This window comes from Danio aesculapii, chromosome 24, assembly GCF_903798145.1.
Source record: "Danio aesculapii chromosome 24, fDanAes4.1, whole genome shotgun sequence".
Taxonomy (NCBI): domain Eukaryota; kingdom Metazoa; phylum Chordata; class Actinopteri; order Cypriniformes; family Danionidae; genus Danio; species Danio aesculapii.
The window spans coordinates 29436978-29455014 of record NC_079458.1 but is presented as its reverse complement, the minus strand read 5'-3'; the positions used below and the strand labels follow the sequence as shown (position 1 = coordinate 29455014).

The window sequence follows — 18037 nt, the reverse complement described above, 5'->3', positions numbered from 1 at the left end:
TTTTAAAAATTTCAACAGTTCACCTATTAATAGAACCTTCATAAGGCAAAAGGAAAAAATAAATGTAATGACTATATTAAAGAATGTAGTCTTTAATTAAAATCAAGTGTTAGTAGACAAAATGCTAAATATTCAGATAACGTTATAGCCTACTTGTAGGCATATACTTTATTATAAAATAAAAAAGTAATTAATAAAAGAGGTAAATTCAAAACAAATAAATCAAAATGAAAACATTACAATGTAAATACGGTGCATTTTACAGCTTTCTTTACTGCTGAACTTCTGCCTTCATATAGGCTAGAAAACAATGGCTTTTTTCCACAAAATCCTAAAAAATAAGTTTCAAAAGAGGATTTTTTCCAGCAATGCCATAGAACAACGATTTTTGGTTCTCCAAAGAACCTTTTAGACAATGCTTCATAAAAGAAAACCTTTTGAATGCCATTTGAATGTGTCTCTCGACATGCACTTACAGCTGTGATGATGATGAATGAAGCAACGTCACGGGGAGCCAATGAGCTTCCGCCTCACAATGTCCACGCTCAACTTTATCAACATCTGCTGACTGGACACGAAACAGAGCGTACGACACTCACGTGAGCACCGAGCTCACGTAAATAAGCTTTAAAAGTACGATTAATCTCTACACAACTTTGTTCGGTCGTGTTTTCTAGCAGGAACGCGGAGCGTAGCAGAGCGAGTCCGGATACAGGAACCCGCGCGCGCTTGCGTCAGCCAGAGGATTCACTGTATTTGATTGACTTTAATGTCAATGACTCCAGACCATCAAACTAAAGCTTTCTGAGACTGAAATGCAAAAGCTAGTTTTTCCACTTTGTCGTGTATTTTTAGAATCGCAACATTATTTTAATAACTCTAAATTTTAAGAAATGTTGACCGCCTAGCAGGCTTGTAGGCTTTATTTATTATTGAAACATCTCAGGCTGAACTGCAGCGAGAACAGCGCGTCGTTATTACTGCAGGATCTGAGGTGAGGGTGGGATCAGCTGATGAAAAGTTTACACGTGTTACAGTGCAAGGGTCTTTACTTTACTCTAACGTTACTCTACCTCAGAAGTTGGACTATCACTCTGTCCAGTGTGATATGAGAGGTGCACAGGACTGAAGAGGAACAAGCCACCCCTTTCATGTTGCTTTCTTTTATTGTTTTTCCTTCTGTAAAGCCATAATTTCTTGTGTTTGCTCCACCAATTTTACTTGCACAAAAGATGTCCTGCCTGTTGCTTGGAGTACTAAAGAGGTAAGTGTCTTTTAGCCATCATAAAATTTTATCATAATTAAATATATATATATATATATATATATATATATATATATATATATATATATATATATATATATATATATATATATATATATATATATATATATATATTTATAACTTTTTTTTTAAATGTATTGGTTGTTTATTTATATGGCAGCAACTGGTCTGCAAAGGACTATCAGTATATATGTGTAGTTACACGTTATAGTACATTAATTAAATATTATTAATATTATTACAACTTATTATTCTATTACCAACATATTCTATTACCACAATATATTGCACATCTCATACTTAAAATTTTCATAGCATGTAACAGTGACTTTCATGAAAATTAACAAAATAAAAAAATAACGTTTTATTTAAACAAAACATTGAGTATGTTAGTAAAATGTATTCAGCATTCAAGATTCTAGATTTCTATGTCAAATGTTATATAGGTTATACAATTATATAGGTAATAAATAAGTGGAAATAAGGTTGGCTACATATACTAATAATTTTTGTATATAGACAATTATAATAATAACCTGAAAAGTATCGGACAATATATACAATAAACTTAAATATCAAATGTAAATATGAAAAAATAAATATTTAAATGAACAGGATTGTAGTACACAGGAATGTCATAATATATATAATTATATGTAATTATAATTAAGTAAATATATAATTATAATTGCCAGCTAATTAACACAATTCTCTTTTTGTATTGATAATGAAAAGCCTCAAATCTATGAAGCATTTCACAATTTGTAGCATAAATTAATTCCGTTTGTAAAAAAGCTATAACATAGAATTCAATGTCAATGTTTGCTTTGAATAATTTTCCTGCAGTCTAAAAAGTATTTAATATACTGTACAGCATCACACCCCTGTCTGTCCTGTGTAAACATCCTTGTTGAATAGTTTCTTCTGAGGACTGATATTTAAACAGGCCTGTTCTGTAAAACTGTTCTATGAAAGCATTTGTTAGTCAAGTGCCCTGTTTTAAATAGAGTACTAAACCAAAACCGTCTATTTTAGTGCACAACCATCTTTGATAGCATTATACAGATGTACAGAGTAAATAGTAATACTCCACAGTCTTGCAGCCTGCAGTATTGCCAAATAATGACATTTGCCACATATTATATGTCTCTATTAGACTTTCTGAATAGAGTGTCATCGAGTGTGTCACGTACAGGAATGCAGCAGTGTAAGTCACGTAGCAAACTGACTTTTTTAGGGACTCACTGTTTATAGCGAATCTGAAAAAACAGGTTACGAATGAACAAATATCTATTACCTTTGACCACACAAAGTCACAACAAACAATTGCGAGTCGTGTAGCGCAAGCTGGAATATATTAAATTTACTGATCATTAAATCCAATTTCAAACTGAGAATGAGAGATATTCATGCAGATCTCATTTTGTAGCATCTATATCTGCTCTGTCACTATCTCAATAGACTCTGTGATTACATCAGCACAGGACTTCAAGTAAATATGCATGGTGTGAAAGTCTCAACTAGCTAATCTTTACCCTACAGTTGCATGATACCAGGAACTGATTGTTAATCTGACATTTTACAAGTATGAATAAGTCTCCTAACTTGCTTAACTGGCATTTTTTCTAGAACTGAAACAGCCTTGAGATACAACTTTAATGCATGCAAATTGTTTGGGAAGAAATAAACTCTTTTGGCTCAGTGTTCCTGTTTCACACATTTCCCAGATGATTTCGTGTGCCATGTGTTCATGCATGAACATTGTGTGCTTGTAGTGACCAAACCCTGTTTAACCAGAATCTGAGGGGAGGGGAGGGGAGTGAATGCCATTGGGGTCTTATGATTGGTCGGTTGCTGTGGGGGTGTGTTTAACTGCCTGATAATTGATGGTGTAAAGCTCGGTGGTTATTGAGGGATGGAGAAGGTCAGGACTGTCAGAGACTCAGAGACTTTGATCTAAAGTTTGTATGCATTTTTATGGTTTTGAAAAACAATAGAGTGCATTTATGCGGTAGAGTGTTGCAATTGGCTGTGGGGTTTTGACTGAACAGAATGAAAGGGTGAAAGAACCCTCCGCTTGTTATACCTCTGAATTATAGTCACCAGGCCTTGCTGTCATGTGCCGTCTTGGTAACTGAATTCACTAATATTGTTACACAATGACAGGCTTGTCAAGATGAGGTTTGATGCAAATGCATGTATAGAAAGCAGAGGATAGAATGGCGAGGGATAAATGTGGAATTAAACCTTTTGTAATGTTTTTATTTTTTCAATAATATCTTTATTGTTCAATTTTTCTTCTGGGTCAGATTTTTACTTTTACTCACTTGGTAGACAAAATCAGGCACAAAGAATCATATATATATATATATATATATATATATATATATATATATATATATATATATATATATATATATATATATATATGATACAAATTATATATAAATTTAAATAATCTATTTAATCTAATAAAAATATATATTTTTTCTATGCATATGTGTAACACATATACATAATAAATAAATTTTACATGCAATGTTTAATATTTGCCCAGCAATATATTACATTTAATAATATATTTAAATTAAATGAACTATAGCAATTATATTATAGCATGAATTAAAGAGATGATTTTATCTAAAATAATTTAATACAAATATACTGTACAATACGTATATATATATATATATATATATATATATATATATATATATATATATATATATATATATATATATATATATATATATATATATATATATGGGCATGGGTATGACACAGGTATTACAAGGAGAATGTGTTGATGGACATTGCCCATTTTTTTCCCATTTATCAAAACTTATGCCCTGGCCTGCAGCCTATCAAATGGTGCACATGTAGTGATTTCATTCAAAATGATACCACTAATTCATCTTGCAGCTACTAAATCTTCTCATCAAATCGGTCAAAGGTCTTGGTTAAAGTACATCCAGCAGTTACTCAACTCAAATTCATTAGTGTAAAATGAATCAAATAGATCCATTTGCTGTACACATTATGTACAGGCTTTACATTAAGTTGGGTTTATAATGTTTCACGTTTTATATTTATATTTATTTTAGAGTGCTCTCATTTTTGTCTTGAATGTACAAGGCTTCCAGAGTCAGATACTTTTGAGCAAAAACAACTCATTATGCTTGTCGCTTTTGTAAACTGGTATTTGTTATTAAATAAGTGACTTGCACATTAAAATAAGACAGTGGATGTGTCTGAAATCCATAACTAGCACAGATTTGCAAAAGATTAAAGTCATTTGGAAAATGATTCCCAACATTTCATTAAATCTGCTTTATGTTACACTTCAACTAGCCACATAATTATAATAATTTTAATATTAATTAGCGGGTTCTTGAACGGATTTGCTCATTCTGAGAACGTAGTCCCGGGGACGTTTCTGGAGACCGCGAGATACGTAGCCGGGGGTACGTCCGGCTGCATTTCATTTTTTTAAGCGAACGCTGCGGGGCGGTGTGACGCCGTTCCTTTCGGCGCTTGCCGGCCGGCCGGCCGGCCGCTCGCCTCCGTGTGGAGGGCTTTCCCGCTGCAACCAGTTTGTCCGGTTAGCTCTTCGTGTACTTTGGCGGACTCGAGGCGCAGGGAGGGGCTGACCACGACGACGACCGGGTTCGAGTCCGGGGAAGAGCGGTTCCAGAAATCAGGTAAGAAAACAAAATCCAAAAAATGAAGCGAACAGGTTCGTCACAGGGTGAGGATGTACTCAAAATCTGAAAACGTGGTAAAAATCAGACGAGGGCTTTTCTTTTTCTGGACGGCTTTTGTGAATCGTCAACGGTTGGGCTTAGGGACGGAGGAGGAGGGTGGGTCAGCCGATTGGCCGGTCGCACGGTCAATCATTCTGTCGTCCAGGCAGACAGGCTGAAGGTCGTTCGACAGCGGCCTCTAGCGGGTTTACGCGAGGACGGCGCGGGAGAAAGCGCGCACAGCGGCCTCTCGCGGATTCGCGAAAACAAAAACTGCAAAAATACGTACCTCCCGGGACGTATCTCGCGGTCTCCAGAAACGTCCCCGGGACTACGTTCTCGGAATGAGCCTGGGTTGGTTAAATTACTAACCATCAATATATATACTGGTATATTGTATACAGAAATAGACCAGAAAAAATATAACATGATTTTTGACCAATATGCAACTTCAGAAAGCAGAGGAAAGTGTGTCAAAAGACAAAATACTCCTTTTTGTATGCAGTGTGTGCTTGTGAAGTATTCAACTCAATTAAATTCACTTAATTTGTATAGCGCTTTTACAATGTAGATTGTGTAAATATAAAACTAACCATAAAGTTTCTTAAATTTAAAATGCACGGTCAAGCCATTAACAGGCAATGTCTTTAGTTTATTTTACTAATGTTTGTGTGTTTGTCCACCCAGGCGAAATGCCGTCAGCACAGCTTCAGTGGGAGCGCGGTCGCTCGCCTCCATCGCCTCTCTGCCTCCGTCAGTGGCAGAGTTTGTGTCAGGCGCAGCGGCTGAATGTAAACCTGCTAAAGTGCACGTGGTCACAGGCACACCAGAGGAGACGGCAGACTTCCTGGCCAACCTGGAGAAAGAGGGCATGGTAAAGAAGCTCGCCAAATATGAAAACTGGTAAGCACTGTTTATCAAATACGCTATCATATTTTTAGAAATACTAATTAGAGGTTGATTGATAAATATGTTTTGCCGATTAATCAGCACTGATAGTTTATTTTTTTAAACTATCAGTTATCGGACACAATCCTAGCTGTTTTATAGTTTGCAGCTGAGAAGGCTCTGTTGCCATTATACATTATAAACAAGAACCAACATATCTATGGTAAGACTGGCCTCTAGAGGCAAAAAAAAATTGTTTAAAACCATTTGATGTTTAATATATGTTGATGTATAGATAATATTTTGAAAAAACCTGTAACCACTGGCTTAAATAGTATTTGTTTATCCTTTTACTGAAGTCATTGGTAACAAGTTTTCAGCTTTCTTTAAAATATCTTCTGTTCAGCAGAAAAAAAGAAACTCATAAAGGTTTGAAAAAACACAACACTGATTTAATAGTAAGTAAATTAAGATTGCTTGGGTAAAGTATGTGTATGATTTTCACTGACAGTGAATGAGCTTTCTTTTCTCTAAAAATAAACATTGGACAGGAAAAATACTAAGTATAATTGCAATCAGTACATAAGTTTGTTCTGTCATTTCGGTTATGTAGGTCTACAGCATGGAAAATAAATTGAGAGAGGATCATGTGATTTCTACTGATGCTCGTATTGGCTGCCACTTGTAAAAGTTGCTCTAAATTTGCATAAAGTTGAAGGATGCTCAACTTTGTTAGTGTCGATTGACATGCCCAGTTGATTGTGTAGCTGGTCACTTGTCACTTTGCCTTTGGTAGTGTGAATGGGGCTTTAGGGTTGCCTCAAGCAGTTAAAATAATGTGACAAAAATACACTCAAGTTAGACCCAAATGTTTAATGTTATTGCTGTGTAATAGTTCCTGTATTCATATCGAACTGTTTTGGTACAGACTGTGCAGTCTGGTTTGCAGTTTGGTTCAGTTCTGTGTAGACGTACCATAAGCAATCCTAGTTTTAATTGTTAAACAAACACAATTCAAATACAAGTTCCTGCACTGCCATATTAACCAGTGAAGTACCTCAACCTCGCTCGTAAAGCACATATACAGCTGTTTACATGGAGGATTTTATTGGACATTATAATGACGAAGTTGTGTTGCAACCTCTACAGTGCACATAATAGTTTACCACTGCTTGACATTGCAGCTCACCATTATCAATATGAAATGTGGCATAAAAACATACATACAGTTGAAGTCATAATAAATATAAACATAATAGTTCTGTAGACAATTGAAAAAATATTGTAAAAGATATCTAAAAAAAACTTAAAACTGCTTTTATTGTTGCCTAAATAAAATAAGACTTTCTCCAGAAGAAAAAGTATTCTAGGAAATACTGGAAAAAACTTGTTCTTCTGTTAAACATCATTTGAGAAATATTTGAAAAAGAAAATTCACAGGAGGGCAAATAATTTAGACTTTAACTGTATATTGTGAAAATGACAATGCTGGACTCAAGTCTTCAGCTTTAAAGTCTATGTTTGTGAGCACTGCAAAAGCACTGGCAAACACATCTCTACATGTGGAGGATAAAATCCAGAATTTACTTTCACTTTTTTTTCATTTTGCAAGTACTTTGCAAGAACTGTATTTGTAATATCCATTATCGATTATCCTCTAATACTAAGGATATGAATGGTCCAACACTGACTTAATTCTGCTGGTTTGTAATATTTTCTCTGTACAGCTGGCTGGCACGTACTGACCCTAAAGATGTGGCTCGAGTGGAGAGCAAGACCGTGATCGTTACTAAGAACCAAAGAGACACTATTCCTATCCCCAGCGGAGGTGCCAAGTCCCAGTTGGGTAGCTGGATGAGTGAGCAAGACTTCCAAAAGGCTAGAGAAGACCGCTTTCCAGGCTGCATGGCAGGTGTGTTAAGCCCTGTTGATACAAATATAACAAAAGATTTACTTCTTAAAAAATAGCTTCCACACCACAGATGTTAAGATAACAGAGGAACGTTATTACACTGTAAAAAATGCAGGATTCCACACAATGCATTCATATTGTCCCAACACAAATTAATTAAGGCCCAATCCCAATTATATTAACTAGGCTAATTAGGTTAGCTAGGCAGGTTAGGGTAATTAGGCAAGTTATTGTATAACATGGTTTGTTCTGTAGACTATCGAAAAAAAAATTGCTTAAAGGGGCTAATATTTTTTACCTTAAAATGTTTTAAAAAAAATTTAAAACATTTTGCTTTTATTCTAGCCAAAATAAAACAAATAAGACTTTCTCCAGAAGAAAAAAATATTATCAGACATACTATGAAAATTTCCTTGCTCTGTTAAACATAATTTGTGAAATATTTAAAAAAAAAAAAAAATCAAAGGGAGTTTAATAATTCTAATTTCAACTGTATATAATAATGATATCTCTGGGATCCAGACATCTTATTCAGCTTTTACAAATGCTTATTGTACTCATTTATATTGTGCATCTGGATATATGCCCAGTTATAATGCTTTTCTCAATTTTTTGATCATCATTTGATGAATTACTGCTGCCATGATCAATAGTAAGTGTACACAAACCAGAGCTCTTAAATCAAATTCTGTTTGCTTTGGCTCCTGACATCTGTGGACAGCAGTAGTGCAACATTTATTGCATCAAGCAAGTGGAAATATTGTAACAATCCTGATTTTGTGAATTGTGTTTAATCTGAAGCATTTCTTTAAAAACTAAATATGCATCAAGTTGTTATTCAATCCACATATGTAGATTAAGCAGAGATTAATTTTTTAATGTCCATAAAATCTCTAAATATTCTCTTTTTCTTTTTTCTCTTTAGGACGCACTATGTATGTGATCCCTTTTAGTATGGGCCCTGTGAACTCTTCTCTTGCTAAGTTTGGTGTTCAGGTGACAGATTCTCCCTATGTGGTGGCTAGTATGGGCATCATGACACGCATGGGGACACCAGTGATGGAGAAACTTGCACAAGGAGCAGAGTTTGTGCGCTGCCAACACTCTGTGGGCAGACCTTTACCACTCAAAGGTACATTAACTGCTGTATTTTAATATCAGATCAGCTAAAATCAGAGAAAATTTAAATGTGATTAAATCCATTGAAGGAAATGCTGTTTCAAAAACATTTTTCAAATTAATCATTGTATAATTTTATTTTTAGAAATAGTTTATTAAAATTGTTTATAATATTTCTGTTTAATGGAAAGAAGAACATAATAGTTTAAATAACTAATTTCTAATAACTAATTTATTTAGTCTGTGCCATGAAGACAGTACATAATATTTTACTAGATTCTACGTACTAGTATTCAGCTTAAAGTGCCATTTAAAGGCTTAACTAGGTTAATTAGGCAAGTTAGGGTAATTAGGCAATTGAAAAAAATGTTGCTTTAGGGGGCTAATAATTTTGACCTTTAAATTGTTTTTTTTTTAAATTGAAACTGCTTTTATTCTAGACAACTTTTAACAGAAGAAAAAATATTGTGAAAAAATTCCTTGCTCTGTTAAACATAATTTGGAAAATATTAAATCGTAGTAGGACTTCAACTGTAAATACATATTAAACAATGTAATTGTATGATGAGAAAGCAGAATTTTCGGCACAAGGTCCATTGTCTACTGAGGAAATCAAAGTTTCATTTCAAGAGTTTGCCATAACAAAGTTTGATTGCTGAAAGCACTTTTCAATTTAAGCATCTGTATGACAGAACAAGATAGAAAAAAAGGCACAATGACCATTTGCCACCATCTAAATATTTGTATAAAATACTACTATTATATAAAATACCTGTACTGAACAACAAAGTTTAATAAACAACAATAAAAAATGCCAAGTAAATGAATCAATCAGAAATATATTTGTTTATTTATATGAATTTATAAAACTTAACTGTGCCATCAGTCATATATTTGCTCTGGAACAAATAGAGACAAAATATTGCCTTTAGATACACTTAAAATTAATCATAGTTCATTTTAAACCACCAGAGAGACACTAGAGCCACTGGTAGATTCCAGGATAAGTGTTCATGTCAAGGCTCCTGTCAGCAGTGTACATGAGCAATGAGTGCCAACTGACTTGTTGACTCATTTTTGTTGTCTAAAAACCTACATTCTCACCTAAAAATGCATTTTGTGATGCTGTAGTTTGAAAAATACGCAGGAAAGGTGGAGTGATAGAAATTGTGTAGTGGTTCCTGAATATATATTTATTGTATACTATGTCTATGCTTACTACACAGGCCCTTTAGTAAATAGCTGGCCTTGTAACCCAGAGAAGGTGTTGATATCACATCTTCCTGACACCAGACAGATCCTGTCCTTCGGCAGCGGTTATGGTGGAAACTCGCTCCTTGGAAAGAAATGCTTTGCTCTTCGAATTGCCTCACGCATCGCCAAAGACGAGGGCTGGTTGGCTGAACACATGCTGGTACAAGACATCAGACAAAATCCTGAACCTTGCTTGCATGACCCCTAAAGACATTAGAGTTTAATGAGGAGTTTACTGCTTTATACATTAAAGATTAGTCTTATCAATCAAGTAACGGATGTACTGAAGCTGGTGTTATCATTTATAAAACATGATGTTGAGAGACATCTCTGCTTTTCTCTTGCAGATTCTAGGAATCACAAATCCTCAAGGTGTAAAACGGTACATTGCAGCAGCGTTCCCAAGTGCTTGTGGGAAAACTAACCTGGCCATGATGAAACCAGCTCTGCCAGGCTGGAAGGTTGAATGTGTGGGGGATGACATTGCCTGGATGAAATTTGACAGTCAGGGTGAGAACTGCAACTTGTCCTGTACAATACGCACTTAAAAATGTGTTTCTTAGTTGGATTTTGTGTCTTGCTTCTAGTCCAAATATCTAAACATTCTTAAATCAAGAAGCATTTTCTAGACAAGAAAAAATATTGTCAAAATTAAGTGAGATTTTCCTTAATAAAAAGGAGTCCAAAATATTCTTACATCAAAAGAAAAAAACAAGATTAGTTTGCTTATCCCATTGGCAGATTATTTTGCTTGTTTTAGGAAGAAACACATAATTGTGGCATATTATTTCTGAAAAAAAGACAATATTTTTGCTCTAGAAAATTTGTCTAGAAAATGCTTCTTAGTTTAAGAGTTTGTGGATATTCGGACTAGAAGTAAGAAAAACATTTTTGCAGTGTGTGCATCTATTGACACAATATAATAAGTGTGGGTTTATGAGTTGCCAGAAAATTACATTGTGTATCTTATTTTAGCATTTTTATTGGGCGGCAAAGAGGCTGCTAATTAAAATAGAGCTAAGTGCATGGTTCAGCAAATAACACACTCTATTAAAAACAGTTGCTGAGGGACAGCTTGTAATCTTTTAACTGAAATACTTACGTTTATGGTTATAAATAGATGCTTTTAACACAGACGTTGGCGTCTTCACCAGGTAAACTCAGAGCAATTAATCCAGAGAACGGTTTCTTTGGAGTTGCCCCCGGGACGTCCCTAAAAACCAACCCTCATGCTATGGAAACCATCTCCAGGAACACAGTGTTTACTAATGTGGGAGAGACCAGTGATGGAGGAGTGTGGTGGGAGGGTCTGGAACCTCCTGCATCAGGAATCAAACTGACAGACTGGCATGGCAAATCCTGGAAGTATGGTAAGATCTTTTAATCTAAAAAAATAATTAGAATAAATTATACATACAAGTAATAATATAAATAAATTAATAAATATGATATATAAAAATATGCATTATTGAATAGAAATTACAAAATGTCCAGAATATGCACTTTTAAAATCTACAGATGGATGCATATTTGCAGTTCTGGGAACAATAGATCTCCTGTTATGTAAATTGACCACTGTATAATCTGACATACATGTAATGTATCTGTCATCGTGACTTATGTAGAGTTGCTTTGGTGGTCAGTCACCCTTGATTTATGGGTCAAAATCATTTTAACAGCAGAAAAAGAACCTAAACAATGTTTTAAAATGACCCTAACATTATAAATGTTCTATGTTCATATTTTCATGAAGGCTGTCCATATTTAGGGCACAACGGTTGGGCTCAATTTTGACCTGGCAGCTATAGAACTATTTTTACAGCACAAAAACTACAGTGCAGGCACTCACGTGTACACTACAACAACCCCCATGATTATATTTAGCTGCTTTAACTTTCATGAATACTGTCTTGCTAAAAAACTTTTTACATCTGTGCAGGTACCTTTAACATTATAAAAATTACCCTTTACTTCAGTAAAAAAGGAGTGTTGCCCACTGATTAAACATTGATGAAATATTGCACACTGATAAGGGAAAACAGACATTTACAGGGTTTGTGATGAATGATGAGGTTGTTTATTTATGCAAAATAGAAAATAATTTAGATTAAAATGACCTTTTGCTGCTTTATTTCTATATTGTTTTATTTCTTATATTATTTCTATAGCGCTTTTACAATGTAGATTGTGTCAAAGCAGCTTAACATAGATAAAGTTCTAGTAAATTGAAACTGCTTCAGTCCAGTTTTCACAGATGAAGTTCAGTATAGTTTGGTTTATTGTAATATAAATGTCACTGCTGAAAACACCAAAGAGCAAATATACATAGAAAACATTAAATTGTAATAAAGTGTTGTTAAAACATCTACTTTAATGTTTCAAATAATGTTCATTCATTCATTCATTCCTTCATTCATTTATGGATGGGCAGCATCTGAGACATGATGTTGATATATATATTTTTTTATAATTTCAATATAACTCTGTTTCTTAGGTGATTCTACACTGTGTGCTCATCCAAACTCCAGGTTTTGTGCCCCGGCTGGTCAGTGCCCCATTATAGACCCTCTCTGGGAGAGCGATGAGGGTGTCCCCATTGATGCCATTGTTTTTGGAGGCAGAAGGCCAGAAGGTGTGTGTCACTGAACACAAATTGTTATACCATATAAATTGTTAGTAAATAAATTGTTTTAAGATAATAATATTTTATTCTAAAAGCATTATATGAAAAATAATATTTTCAATAAATGCTGTTCATCTGTTTAACAGCTAATCAAAAATTTGAAATATTATATGTTCTAAAATGGTTTCTGAAGGATTATGTCAATCACATTAAAAACTGGATTAATGGCTGCTAAAAATTCAGCTTCAGTCTGACTGTAATAAACATTTTATTTATATTTTCCAGGTGTGCCTTTGGTGTATGAGTCATTTAACTGGCGTCATGGTGTGTTTGTTGGTGCAGCTATGAGATCTGAATCCACAGCCGCTGCTGAACATAAAGGTACAAACTTTGATATATCCATGTGATAACTAGAGGGAATACAAAACTGCAATAAGCCTTAAGAAAACAAAGTTTAAAGTGATTTTTAAACCTCTATTTGATGCATTACACTAAGCACCTTGTTGATTAATTGTAAACCAATAATAATCCCCATGACGATGTGTTGTTATAAAACAGATACTCCTTAAAAGTAGTTTAGTTTTAACTGGATTTAAATCAAGAAATTAAGCAACAAAAAATAGAACACTATTCATTTCAAATGTTATTTGTCCACTAAACAATGTAGTTCAGATTGTTGAATGATTAGAAAACATAAATCATGGCACAGTAATAATGATGTATTGAGGTCAAAGGTGTGTTTCTAGAAAGTGCAACAGTAAGTGTTTGGAAGAACTATAATAATTTTCTTCATAGTGAAATAAATTTTTTAACTATAACTGATTAACCATTAAAGACAAGATCTGTTGTGATCTCAGGTTGTTATTAGATTACATAATACACAACCTTGCACAAACTTTGCACCTTGCACCTTTCAGGGTATATTTTTGCCAATTGATCAAAATATATTGTATGGGTCAAAATGATTGATTTTGCTTCAATGCCAAAATGATTAGAATATTGAGTAAAAATCATGTAGATATTCAGTGAATTTCATACCATAAATATATCAGAATTTTTTTTTACATTTCACATTCCAGATTTTTATATAGTATTGTACTTTTGTACTATCCTAACAAACAATGGAAAGCTTTTTAATTCTGATGTATAAATCTTCATTTAAACAAAGGGACACTTATGACTGGTTTTGTGTCCCAGTGTTACATGTGCTTTTGTTGAATCCATTTGTTTGCATTAATTAAAATGTATTATAATATTCTGTCTATGTGTACAGCTTTGAATAAAATGAATAAACCACTTTAAAAGTGAATCATAGTCAATCACTTTAATAATGCAGCCTAAGCACTTGGAGACAAATTAAACAAAAAGCTGATAGTGATATTTTTTGCTCATTCTAATACAAATGTCTCATTTTACCTAGGTAAAGTAATCATGCATGACCCCTTTGCCATGCGTCCTTTTTTCGGCTACAACTTCGGTGACTACCTTGCCCACTGGTTGAGTATGGAGACCCGCAAAGGCCCAACTCAGCTTCCTAAAATCTTCCACGTCAATTGGTTCCGGAAAGATCAGAAGACCAGCTCCTTCCTGTGGCCAGGATTTGGAGAGAACGCCCGCGTCCTCGAGTGGATCTTCAAACGATGTGGTCGTACCAGTGAAAACGAGGCTGCCACCAAGAGCATTGTGGGATGGATTCCACAAAATGGTGCCATAAACACAGAAGGCCTGGGTGGGAATATCGATATGGAGGCCCTGTTTGACCTGCCCAAACCCTTCTGGCAGAAGGAAACAGAGGAGCTTCGGACCTACTTCACCCAGCAGGTTGGAGCTGACCTTCCTGCACAAGTTGAAGGAGAGCTGAAGGCACTGGAGGAGAGAGTGAGGGATTGAACAGACACTATTACAGTAAATGTGAGGAATATGATGGGTTGAGGTGGAGGTAACTGTTTTGTTGTGACTGACTGTTGCACTGCAGTGAATGCTGCATCTGAGAAACCAAATACTTCACTTGATACCTTCTGTGGTATCAGTACCTTAGTGCCTTTTTATCTTACGGTAGAAGCTAAAAACTCTATTTAATGTTTACAAGCTATTTCCCAAAATGCCATTTTAGATTATCCCCAGCAAGCATTTATTGTGTTTAAAAAAACATAAATCATGGCACAGAAATAATGATGTATTGAGGTCAAAGGTGTGTTTCACAGACATCCTAAATTTATCCTTGTTTTGGCTAAGACATCTATGTCTGGATGTTTATTATTAATCTATGTTTAGATGTTTATTAGATGTTTTTTAAAAACACAAAACTGCTTGGTGGGTCATTTAAGATAATAAGTCCACATTATGAATTTAAACCACAACATCTTTTCAAAATGATGATTTGTCAGTACACTACATAATAGTTAGTCATTTTGAGCAAAAACATCAGACATGCATTCATGAAAAGCACTAATAACGTCATTTGTGCTTTTACTGGAAGTTTTTGAATTTTTATTTCCAAAGAATTTGCCTTTTATCAGTTGAATGTGATTGATGTGATTCAGGTTGAGCTAAGGTTGAATGATCTGGACCAAAAAGGACTGATGAGTCTTAATCAATGAATGTGTTCCTGTTTATACCTGACCTGGCTGAATAAATACAACTGTAAATCAAACATTTTATGAGTGAGTCATTTGGTGTTCTTACATCACAATGGTTGTAATAAACTACCTTTCATAATCTATTATAAAATATTCACCTGATAACACAAATGTATTTTGTTTCATACCCTATGACATATGCTATTGATCTTAAGTTTAGTTTTAATTTCAATAGTTAAAACATTTTAATTAACATTTCTCAAAAACCTGGTGTTACAGTATTTACTGTAAGGAACAAGCCCCAGTGAGTGCAATACCCTAATTTTTTGAATGCTGTTCCAAAGCTCTTGCAAATTTACACACAATGAAATCTTGTCATTGCTCCGCCAAACCTTAAATCAGCTCTTCTGGCTTTTATTAAAATTTGCTCTGGAATGTGATACACTTCAGTAGTGTATAAAAACTTCACCATATACTAAATGATTTTATTTAATTTAAGCAGCTTGTTTTTGTTGAATGATTCTGATCACATGGACTATTGTGAGTCTCAGTCACAGTGCCACCAACTGGCAGCAGAAAGCATAACTTAAAAGCTTTTGTCAGAATAATACTAATAAATGTTGTAATTGTAAAGGAATTCCTGATGTTGTAGGGTTACCATGGCAATGGGTCAAACTTTATTACACTTTTCTGGGTGGTGTGAACAACTATTCATGCTTACAATTTCATGAGCTTGACACAGTTCATGAGTTTTTGACCATTAGACTTTAAAAAGCTGTAATGGATATATGGCTCTCTACTGCCGCATTTTAGTTCCTTATCACGCCCTCTCTCTATAAAATATATTAACTATATTGACAACCACAACATACACATATGTTTAACCTAAATTTGAGTAAAATATGGAGAAACCCAACTGTTGGGTTAAAAATGCAATTTTTCAAAATGTAAAACTGTGTTTGTGTTTAAATAATCCACCATCACAGAGTGTAGTTTTACGAGGCTGAATCCAGCTTCTTATTCGCAGCTTCTTATTGACGCTATGCGGTCCACCTTAAAAACTGCGACGCTTCCGTTTTTCAGCTTCTTATTCGCGCTCAACTTAGGGACCGTGTTTATTTGTGTTCAGTTTTGAAAAACGAAAAATGCTAAATGAAACTGATATAATATAGAAAACGGGCTGCAAGCATGAAATCTAATTGCATCATTGATTAATTAACCTTTATGAAGACTTCACATGACCCACCTATGTATAGACAGTGCCTGCCTCTGCAAGGATTTTAGATACAAAATAATTATTTTAATTTATTCAAGTTGTAAAAGTTACTGCATGTTTTATCTGCAAATACTAAAATTTGTATTAGACACCCACGCCTGTAAATACAATACTAGTTTTGTTAAACCTATTGTTTCAAAGAACAGACAATGCACTTTTTATACACATTTTTATATACCTTATACAAATGAATGTGAATTGAACTGAATGAGCTATTGCATAATTAACTAGATATTAAAGTTTGAGGACAAACTTTATGGTGGCTTGAAAAGCCGAGTCTGAATTAGCATGTTACTAGCATGAATTAGCAAGTAACTAGCATGATTCTAACATAAATTAGCATGTAACTAGCATGATTCTAGCATGAATTAGCAAGTAACTAGCATGTTTCTAACATGAATTAGCATGATTCTAGCATGAATTAGCATGTTACTAGCATGTTTCTAGCATGAGTTAGCATGTTACTAGCATGTTTCTAGCATGAATTAGCATGTTACTAGCATGATTCTAGCATGAATTAGCATGTTACTAGCATGTTTCTAGCATGAATTAGCATGTTACTAGCATGTTTCTAGCATGAATTAGCATGTTTCTAGCATGAATTAGCATGTTATTAGCATGATTCTAGCATGAATTAGCATGTTACTAGCATGATTCTAGCATGAACTAGCATGTTACTAGCATGTTTCTAGCATGAATTAGCATGTTACTAGCATGATTCTAGCATGAATTAGCATGTTACTAGCATGATTCTAGCATGAATTAGCATGTTATTAGCATGATTCTAGCATGAATTAGCATGTTACTAGCATGATTCTAGCATGAATTAGCATGTTACTAGCATGATTTTAGCATGAATTAGCATGTTACTAGCATGATTCTAGCATGGATTAGCATGTAACTAGCATGATTCTAGCATGAATTAGCATGTTACTAGCATGTTTCTAGCATGAATTAGCATGTTATTAGCATGATTCTAGCATGAATTAGCATGTTACTAGCATGATTCTACCATGAATTAACATGTTACTAGCATGTTTCTAGCATGAATTAGCATGTTACTAGCATGCTAGCATGATTCTAGCATGAATTAGCATGTTACTAGCATGTTTCTAGCATGAATTAGCATGTTACTAGCATGATTCTAGCATGAATTAGCATGTTACTAGCATGATTCTAGCATGAATTAGCATGTTATTAGCATGATTCTAGCATGAATTAGCATGTTACTAGCATGATTCTAGCATGAATTAGCATGTTACTAGCATGATTCTAGCATGAATTAGCATGTTACTAGCATGATTCTAGCATGGATTAGCATGTAACTAGCATGATTCTAGCATGAATTAGCATGTTAC

The 18037-nt window shown here is 34.3% G+C and overlaps 1 protein-coding gene across 1 annotated transcript; it reads left to right on the top strand.

The window, feature by feature from the left end:
• Positions 1-550: 550 nt before the first annotated feature.
• Positions 551-15477, top strand: pck2 (phosphoenolpyruvate carboxykinase 2 (mitochondrial)). The gene is made up of 10 exons (XM_056450390.1): positions 551-1264; positions 5716-5931; positions 7644-7828; positions 8754-8960; positions 10174-10361; positions 10549-10711; positions 11356-11571; positions 12696-12833; positions 13110-13205; positions 14245-15477. The coding sequence occupies exons 1-10, from the start codon at positions 1233-1235 to the stop codon at positions 14712-14714; spliced, it is 1911 nt and encodes a 636-aa protein (XP_056306365.1). The 5' UTR covers positions 551-1232; the 3' UTR covers positions 14715-15477.
• Positions 15478-18037: the final 2560 nt, after the last annotated feature.